At 40.0% G+C, this 9,638-nt stretch overlaps 2 protein-coding genes across 2 annotated transcripts in view; one reads left to right on the forward strand and one right to left on the reverse strand.

The window, feature by feature from the left end:
- The window catches only part of LOC106522354 (tripartite motif-containing protein 35), a gene marked incomplete at its 3' end in the record, with an annotated part of 221,193 nt that overhangs the window by 12,795 nt on the left and 198,760 nt on the right, over window positions 1-9,638 (reverse strand).
- nisch (nischarin) overlaps window positions 1-9,638 on the forward strand; it is a gene marked incomplete in the record, with an annotated part of 25,890 nt that overhangs the window by 11,246 nt on the left and 5,006 nt on the right. The window contains 11 exon segments of the mRNA XM_014015326.1: window positions 1,598-1,711; window positions 2,904-3,027; window positions 4,342-4,409; window positions 4,481-4,563; window positions 4,711-4,965; window positions 5,854-6,355; window positions 6,451-6,857; window positions 8,208-8,383; window positions 8,463-8,526; window positions 8,598-8,736; window positions 8,814-8,964. Of these exon segments, the coding sequence (XP_013870780.1) occupies window positions 1,598-1,711; window positions 2,904-3,027; window positions 4,342-4,409; window positions 4,481-4,563; window positions 4,711-4,965; window positions 5,854-6,355; window positions 6,451-6,857; window positions 8,208-8,383; window positions 8,463-8,526; window positions 8,598-8,736; window positions 8,814-8,964 (2,083 nt within the window).

Below are 9,638 nucleotides of genomic sequence, written 5' to 3' on the forward strand. Positions count from 1 at the left end.
GATCATTCCTGATCACTCTGAGATCACCCCCTGATCACTCTGAGATCACCCCCTGATCACTCTGAGATCACCCCCTGATCACTCTGAGATCACCCCCTGATCACTCTGAGATCACCCTGAGATCATCCCTGATCACCCTGAGGTCACCCCTGATCACTCTGAGATCATCCCTGATCACCCTGAGATCACCCCCTGATCACCCTGAGATCATTCCTGATCACCCTGAGATCACCCCCTGATCACCCTGAGATCATTCCTGATCAGCCTGAGATCATTCCTGATCACCCTGAGATCATTCCTGATCACCCTGAGATCACCCCTGATCACTCTGAGATCACCCTGAGATCATCCCTGATCACCCTGAGATCACCCCCGATCACTCTGAGATCATCCCTGATCACCCTGAGATCACCCCTGATCACTCTGAGATCACCCCCTGATCACCCTGAGATCACCCCCTGATCACTCTGAGATCATCCCTGATCACCCTGAGATCATCCCTGATCACCCTGAGATCACCCTGAGGTCACCCCCACACACCTCAGTGTGAACACATCCCAACCATTCACACGATTCAGATCATTTTTTTCTACATTTTTCAGAACATTTCTCGTTCAACAGTTTTTGTGCTTTTTCAACAAATCATACATCCAAACGTTCAGCTCCTGCAGGACATTTTGGCTATGACTTTTGGTATTTCAGCTATTTATATATTTTTAGCTATTTCACCTTTTCAGCTAAATTTGTTCCACTGAAAATGAATGGAGCTTAAAACTTTTCAAAATATTTCTAAATCTTTACAGCACCTTACAGCTTATGTTCTGGTTCAGCTCTTTTTTTACTTCCTTGTGCTAATTTTAGCTGCTTTTTTATACTTTTAGCCATTTTCTGCTATTTCAGCTATAATCTACTCCTTTCTGCTATTCATCTGCTGTATTTTACTTTTTTGTGCTTTCAGCTTTGCTAATTTGAACTTTTTGTGCTTCTTTCACTTGCTTTCTGCTTGTTTTAGCTGTTTGCTGAAGTTTTAGCTACTGTTCACCTGTTGTTAGCTAAAATTAGTTTTTAAACTAATTTCACATTTTGGGGGCCATTTCAGCATCTTTCTGCTAAGTTCTGTAAACATGCTCCTTCTGCTTCTTTATGCTAAATTTAGCATTTTCAGTTACATTTTAAACGTTTTGATGCACATTTTGGCTGTTTTAGGTGTTTTATAACAAATTGCAACTTTTTTGTTGTTTCATTCTTTCTACTAGTTTTGCGTTTTTACAGCACTTTCACCATCTGTTAGCTAATTTTAACTTGTCTGCTAGCTTTAGCTTCCTATTATGCTAATGTTAGCTTTTTCTTCTATTTTAGCTATTGCTCTGCTAATTTCTGCCTTTTGTGCTTCTGTCACATTTTAAATGAACCTGCATTAAACTTGAGCCTTCAGCTAATGAAGCATTCACACCAGCATTTTTCACAGGAAATGCCATTTCTGTAGTTAATTTGACCTTCTGATGCAGCCTGAATTCAGTTTGTTTTCCCCGTCTAAAGCACAGATTGCTGAGCACTTCTTCAGGTTTTCTTTCCTAAACTTTCTGCACCTCTTCAGGTTTGTCTGGACTGTAGTTTGACGACGGAGAAGGAGCTGGACACGGTGGAAGTCCTGAAAGCCATTCAGAAAGCCAAAGAAGCCAAAGACCGAATGAGCAGCGGCGACAGGAAGGTAACCGCCGTCACGCCGACGCAGGCAGACACTGACTCTGGAGAGCAGCCCAACAGTTTTAGCTTTCAACGTTAATCTGAAGTTTTACTGAAATACTGGAGCTTCCTTTGTTTTTACAGGGCTAAGAGTTTAAATAAAATATTTATTATGAGGAGATAAAGTGGAAACAAATGATTAACCATGTTTTTTTAGGACCAAAGCTAAAATTAAACCTGTGTTACTGAAAGGGTTTTTCCTCTTTGACTTTTTACATTTATCGCCTACATTTAAGTTACCTGTCCTCAAACTGACAAAATTATTATATTTCACCTGTTAAAGTTTTTTTTTTCTTACTGAAAAAAGCAGTTAAAACTGTTATTTATGGATATATATATATATATATATATTTTGTCCACTGCAACAGTTTAGGTACTTAAATTCAGTTTTTACAGAATTGAAGTTATATATTTTCTTTTAAGAAGAGTTTTAATCCTGTTTTTAAAAACTGCTTGTGTTCATTGAACTGACTGAGTTGTACAAACGAGCTTTAAGATAAATTTCCTCTTCATTTATCAGATTCTTTATCAGCTACATCAATATATTTTAACAGTGTTGTCATTTATTTAATGTTTGAACAGCAAAATTTATTGTAAACTTTTTTTGTATTTTTTTATAATACAGTATTTGTTTGTAATGTTATAAAGTGTAAAAAAAAAAACACATTAAACTCTGAGGAAATGAACACAAGTCCAACACTTTTTATCGGTTGGCTCTAACATCTTCTGCTCCTCGTCTGTGGTCGAGTCCAGGACAGAAACCAGACCTCTGGATCCTCCGGGGGTGGGGTCTGAGTTTCATCCTGGACCTGGTACCTCTGTGAGCCGACATGAAACCAGATGTGTAAAAACACACAAACATTTATTTACATTACATCTTCAGTTTCCTCAGAATCATATCTGTTCTCATCTGGTTTGAGCTCAAACTGAAATCTTTGTGTTTACAGACCTTTGAGTTTTGTTGTCAGATTGAGTCTTTTCTTTGTGCTGAAGAGACGAAACATTTATTTCTGCCCGTTTAGATTCTAAATAAAGACAGAGTGAAAGGTTTTCAGAGTTCCTGGATGTATTTTTGTAAACCTGATAAATTTGTGAAGAAGTTTGTGTGAAGATTAGATGATCTCTGAAGGCTTCGTCCTGTTTGTCCTTTCTGTCAGATCAGTGAGGAGATCAGACCTGCTGCTGCTGCTGCTGCGCCTCCTTCCTCCTCTTCCTCCTGCTGCTCCTCTGCTGTCGCCTCCTCTTCCTCCTCGGCCCAGCGGGCTGCCTGCCCCAGCCAAGGTAATCATGTATGTATCAGGCTGTGCTGGGGGGCTGATGCTCTGTTTGTTCTGTCTGAGAAAACACAAATCTGTCAAAATGTAGCACGAGAGCCGAAGAAGCTGAAACTGACATGATGAAGCTAATATAAGCCAAACATTAGCTAAACAGTAGCAAAATGCTAATTAAATAGCAAAACAGAATAATAGCTAAAAGCTAAAATGAACAAAAGGCTAGCTAAAAACTAAAAATAGCAATATGTTAGCTAAAAGCTGTAAGTAGCAAAAGACAAACTAGAAGCTAGATGTTGCAGAACTTAGCTAAAAAAATGTATCAAAATGGTAGTTTTAAGGCAAAAAATGAGCTAAAAGTAGCAAAAGACAAGCTAGAAGCCAAAATATGTAAACTGTTAAATAATAATAGCAGAACAGTAGCTAAAAGATTAAAGTAATTAAAAACTAGCTAAAATATAAATGTATCATAATGGTAGCTAATGGCTAAAAGTTGAGCTAAAAGTAGCAAAGACAAGATAGAGCTACAAAATGTAAAATGTTAAATAATCACAGAATGGTAGCTAAATGCCAAAAGTAGTATAAAGCCAGCTAAATGCATTAGAATATTATCTAAAAGCTAAATGTAGCAAAAACAAGCTAGAAGCCAAAAGAAGCAAAAGGCTGAAACAAGCAGAATAGTAGCAAAAAGATGAAGTAGCAAAGGCTAGCTAAAATATAAAAGTATCAGAATGTTAGTTGAAAGCTAAAAATGTCAACCGACAAACTGGAAACCTAAAGTAGCAAAAGGCTTGCTGGAAGCTACGATGAGCAAAATGTTAGCTTAAACTTAAAAGTAGCAAAAGATGAGCTAAAATAAGTAAAATGCTAATCTATCTAAATGCTATCTAAAAGCTAAAAGTAGCATAAGAAGTCTAAAACAGATCCAGTAGCTCAAGCAGATTTCGTCCGTCTGTTTTCTTCCACTCAGTTATTTAAATATTTGTTAATAAAGTTACATTTTGGTTTAAAGTATAAAAGTTACAAAAAACAAAAGTCGTGGCAGCAGCTACCTAAACTAGCCGAACATTTTGATGAATTAACAGCTAAAATAAAAATGTGAAACTTAAATACAGCAATGAAAGATAAGAGTGATGACTCAGCATTATTGAGTTTTTTTGCCTCCAACTCGGACCGTGTCATCGGTTCAAATAAAGTAAAATAAAGCTGAAATATTCATTGACAGGTTTTAAATTTCAGCTCCTTTCATCTTTTTATTAAAGATCACCTGAGCCGAGCAGCACTTTTATTTGTCCAAAAACTTCAAGCCCTCGTTCTGTTTCAGAAGTAACGAGCAGAGAAGACGTCCCCCCCGCTGCGCTCCCTCCTGCAGACGCTGCCCCGCCCCCTCAGGTGAGACTGAAACAAAGAAACAGAGCGAACGACTGAACATGAGATGAGCAGGTGTTTCTGTTCACCTGCAGGTAAATCTACCTGTGGTCAGTTTGTCTGGACAATCACTCTGCACCCAGTCAGACTCCTCTTCCTCCTCTTCCTCAGCGGTCTGGTCAGTGTGAAGCGCTTCAAAGGTTCTAAATTACCTGTGAAACAAACAGGAAGTGGATCAGAAAACAAAGATTCAAACATGCTTGTTTCAGGAAACGTTCCAATAAAACAGATTTTTAAAATTTCCTTCTTTTCTTCTTCCTCCCAGTTGCATCTGCTCCTCTTCCTCCTCCTCCAGGCCTCCAGAAGCTCCTTGCTCCTCCTGCAGCGCCACCTGGTGCCCTCTGCTTCCTGCTCACCTGTCCTCCTTCACCTCCTCCAGCAAAGACTTCATGACCCAGCTCTCCCAGCGTCTCAGCTTGGCTGTGAAGGAGGAGATGGTGGACGAAGAGGAGGAGGACGAGGAGGAGAGGAGGTCTGACTCCAGGGAGTCCCAGTCTCAGGTGGACGTGGGCGGTCTCAGGTGACTCTGCAGCTACAATCAGCTGTTTCATTACAAAACGCTGAGTCAGGTTTTTGTCAGCTCGCTGTTTTTTTTTATTATAAGATTTTTTTTTCTTCTCTCTGCCGCCTTTCATTTAATTTTATTTGTATTTTATTTTTTATTGTACATAGAATTTTGTTTTTATGAAATGAATAAAGTTTGAAATAAATAAAAAATAAATTAAAACATTTTTTACCTCATCTTCAGCTTTTAGCTGATATTTTATAGTTTTAGCTTTTTTAGCTGGGTTTTGATTGCTGTAAGTTTTAGCAGCTAATTTGCTTAAATTAGCTTTTGGCTTGTGTGTTAGTTGTTTTAACCTTTAGTTAATGCTTAGCTAATTGTAACTTTTAGGTACTCTTTTGGTTATTTTAGCTTTTAGCTGTTTTTCTGGTTTTTAGCCTTAGAATATTTTATTCTACTTTTGGATGTTTGCTAATGTTTGTGCTTTTAGCTAACGATTTGATTGCTTTATTTTTATCTACTAATTTGCTTAAATTAGCTTTTAGCTTGTGTGTTAGTAGTTTTAGCTTTTAGTTAATGCTTAGCTAATTGTAAGTTTTAGGTACTGTATTGGTTATTTTAGCTTTTAGCTGTTTTTCTGGTTTTTAGCCTTAGAATATTTTATTCTACTTTTGGATGTTTGCTAATGTTTTTACTTTTAGTTAATAATTTGATTGCTTTATTCTTATCTACTAATTTAGCTTTTAGCTTGTGTTAGCTTTGGGTGTTGTAGCTTTCAGGTAGTGTTTTGGATATTTAAGCTTGTTAATTTTAGCTGCAGGTGGGAGATGATGTTTTTATCAGTCGTTCAGATTAAAGAAGAATAAAAGAATCTGAATCTTTATTTTCTGTTCGTTCTTTCAGTTCGGGCTCCAGGGACGGCTACTTTGAGATGGGTCTGGATGACTCGGGGGAGGAGCCTATTTGCTCCTCCCCCTTGTCGCTCCCCGCTCCTGTTCCTGAGAAGGACGACGGCCGACTCGAGGAGTTGTGCGAGAAGGAGGCGGAGCTTGTAATCCGCAGGGTTTTGTGGTGCTGCTGCGTCCGGGTCGAGGAGGAGGAGGTGCAGCAGAAGGAGGCGTGTCTGGTGCTGACGGACCAGCTGCTGGGCCTGCTGTCACCTGACTCCCTGTCGACCAATCAGGAGCAAGGTGACCAGAACCAGAGTCCAGCTGCAGAGGAGGTTCTGATGGGCCTGCAGGTGGACCTCCTGGTGCCGTACTCCCGGCTCATGTTGTCCTCCTGTTCCGAGCTGCCGGACTCCTGTCTGTCCTTTGGCGTCGAGGCCAGTCCCACCCGCTGGTACGTCTTCTCTGAGGCCGAGGAGCTGAGCCGGACCAGAACCGAGCTGAAGACCCTGCTGCAGGTGAGAGGAGGACCCAACAGTTCTGGACTCACCTTAGATTTAACTGTTAAAAACGCTGACTCATCATTTAAACCTGTCTGGTTTGTTTCTTCCAGACCTCAGAGTCTCAGAGAGGCCCGGACCCCCCCGTTCCTCCTCAGCTCCTCCCCCCCTCACTCATCAACTCCTGGGAGCTGGAGGAGAGTCAGGGAGCCCAGGGAGGCTACCCCGCCCACATCCTCTGCTCCTCCTCCTCCTCCTCAGACACGCCCCCCTTCCTCTCAGACATCACCTCTGAGGAGCCCCGCCTCCTCTCACTCCTCTTCCTCACCTGCAGACACCTGTGGGTTCTGAGGATGGACCTCAGAGAGCTGGTCCAGCAGGAGGCCAGCGGTCTTCATCAGTCCTCCTCTTCATCCTGCTGCAGGCTGGTCCGGGTGCCCCTGGGTTCTGTGGTTCTGGACCCCAGAGAGGGAGCCAGAACCGGACAGGCGTCCTGTCCCGACCCACAACACAGACACAGGTACTCCAGATCTGGACCTGAAACCAAAAGTTCTGCTTCTTTAGCTTTTAGCTGCAGTTCTGCTTTTAGCTGCTGTTTCCTCTTTTCTTTTTATTTTCTGCTTGTTTTATCTTTAAAAACTGTTTTTACTTTTTTTGTTTGTAAATTTATTCATTTTATTTAAAAACAAATACCATACAAACAACAAATAATACAAATCACAAATAAAATAAAATGAAAGATAGCAGAAGGAAGAATTTTTTTTAATATCTGCCCCTTTTTCCATAAATAAATAAATTCAAACAAAAATAATCTTCAAATAACATAACAAAAAACTTCAATTCCTTCTCAAACAACAGTTCTTATGAATGCACATTATACAAATTTATTTCTTCAACAAACTAACTTTTATCATTCTCTTAAACAAATTAATTGAGTCAGCATTTTTATAATCCCTTTCCAGATTATTCCACAGTCTTATTCCTTGAACTGAAGCACATCTGTCCTTCAAATTTGAATTTTAGGCAAAATTACAAACATCTCTATACCCTTAAGATTATAATTACTTACTCTTTTAACAAAATTTGATAATATTTAAAGATAATAAATTATTATGAGCCTTATACATGACCTGCAAAATATTATAATCAACCAGTTCACAAGATTTCAATAATTTCAACTGATAAAATAATATATTTGATGGATGACAGTAATGTTTTCTGGTGATAGTTCTTACGGCTCTTTTCTGTAAAATAAAGATAGGATTAATAAGTGTTTTACATGTTTTCCCCCAGACTTCAATACATTAAATCAAATGTGGAAGAATTATTGCATTATATAACATAAACAGTGCTTTATCATTAAATAATTCCCTTATTTTATGTAATACTGCAATGGATTTGGTTATTTTTGTTCTTAAGTGATTTATGTGAAATTTCCATGTCAGTTTTTCCTCAATAAAAACACCCAAAAACTTCACCTCAGTGACTCTACAGATCTCAACATCATCAACTCTAAACGGAACGTCAATAATTTTCTTTCTATTACTGAATATCATGTAGTTAGTTTTATCCAAGTTTAATGATGTTTAATTAGTTTAAAACAGGTTTGTCTTTTAGCAAATTCTGTCTGCGTTGTTTCCAACAGCTGTTTTATAACTTTTCACAAACAAATAAAAAAACCTATCATCTGCAGATAATGCACATTAAAAAAGTCCTGACACACTTACCAAATCATTCACATATAAACAACTTTGGTCCAAGTACAGAACCCTGAGGCACTCCACGTGTAATGTTACTTCATTCGGTGCTCAGAGTTGTTTTTGTGTTTTGTAAATATTTAATTTATCTTTTTTTCTGATTTTGTGTGCAGAAGTGGTCATTCTGTGGATCTGCTCCTCGGGGGTCAGAGGCTCCTCCTGCTCTTCCCTCTGGCCCAGAACAGGAGCTCCTTCCTGGGTGACCTGATCCAGAGGAGAGCCTCTCTGGAGGGGCTGAAGATGGTGGCCCTGCCCCGACCCTGCAGCTCCTGTCCACACCACGGACCAGGTGAGCTCCAGATCCCTGTTCATGCAGACCATCAGACCTGCAGGTGGTCTTCTCTGACAGTTTGTGTTTGTTGTTTCAGGTGGGCTCCGGTCCAGAGGTCACTGCTGCTGCGTCTGTGACGCGACGCCCCTCAGCTCCAGCAGGTCCAGAGTGGTCTCAGTTGTTTTATTTATTTACAGTTTTGTTCTGCTGCTGATTTTTTGTTCCTCTTCAGCTGGGACTCCTCCAGACTCCAGGCTGAGGACAACCAGCCGTCCTCTCACCTCGTCCCAGGTCTGTCCCCAGGACTGAAGCTCCTGGCTGGTCTCAGTCTCCAGCAGCTGCAGTCCTGCTTCCTCAGATATATAACACAAGTGAGCAACACGTTTACCTGTCAGGTGTTTTTAGATAAAAACAACTTTATTTATTTATAATCGTGTGTTTAAACCAGTCAGAGACGGAGGAGCTGAGACACGTCCTGTGGCTCTCTGTGGTCCTCTACAAGTCTCCAGAGACAGAACTCACCTGCTGTCTGATGCTGTCCAACGAGTCCCTCTACTTCCTGTTGGAGGACTCTGCCGCCGCGCTGAGTCATCAGTCAGGTGAGCGCCAGGATCAGCTTCAGTCAGTTCTGAATATCTTCAACTGATGAACGTTTGAGGTCTGCCCAATCCAAGATGGCCGCCACAGTTTGTTCCCATTAGCAACACAAAACTGGCTAAAAGCTCTGGTTGTTTAACAGACGTTGACCTAAAGTTCAGTGTAGATACTGAGTGGATCATGAGATATTTTGCTAACAGACAAATGAAAGAACACATGGTAATCATGATCACCCTATTGTCATGGCAGCAGGCAATATTCAGAAAAAAACACAGAACACAAGCTAAAATCAGCAGAAGAGAAGCCAAAATCAGCAGAAGAGAAGCCAAAATCAGCAGAAGAGAAGCCAAAATCAGCAGAAGAGAAGCTAAAATCAGCAGAAGAGAAGCTAAAATCAGCAGAAGAGAAGCTAAAATCAGCAGAAGAAAATCTAAAATCAGCAGAAGATAAGCTAAAATCAGAAGAACAGAAGCTAAACTCAGAAGAACAGAAGCTAAAAATCAGAAGAACAGAAGCTAAAATCAACAGAACGGAAGCTAAAATCAGTAGAACATAAACTAAAATCAGCAGAACAAAAGCTAAAATCAGCAGAACAAAAGCTAAAATCAGCAGAACAAAAGCTAAAATCAGCAGAACAAAAGCTAAAATCAGCAGAACAAAAGCTAAAATCAGCAGA

This window comes from Austrofundulus limnaeus, unplaced genomic scaffold (genome assembly GCF_001266775.1).
Source record: "Austrofundulus limnaeus strain Quisiro unplaced genomic scaffold, Austrofundulus_limnaeus-1.0 Scaffold127, whole genome shotgun sequence".
In the NCBI taxonomy this organism is placed as follows: Eukaryota; Metazoa; Chordata; class Actinopteri; order Cyprinodontiformes; family Rivulidae; genus Austrofundulus; species Austrofundulus limnaeus.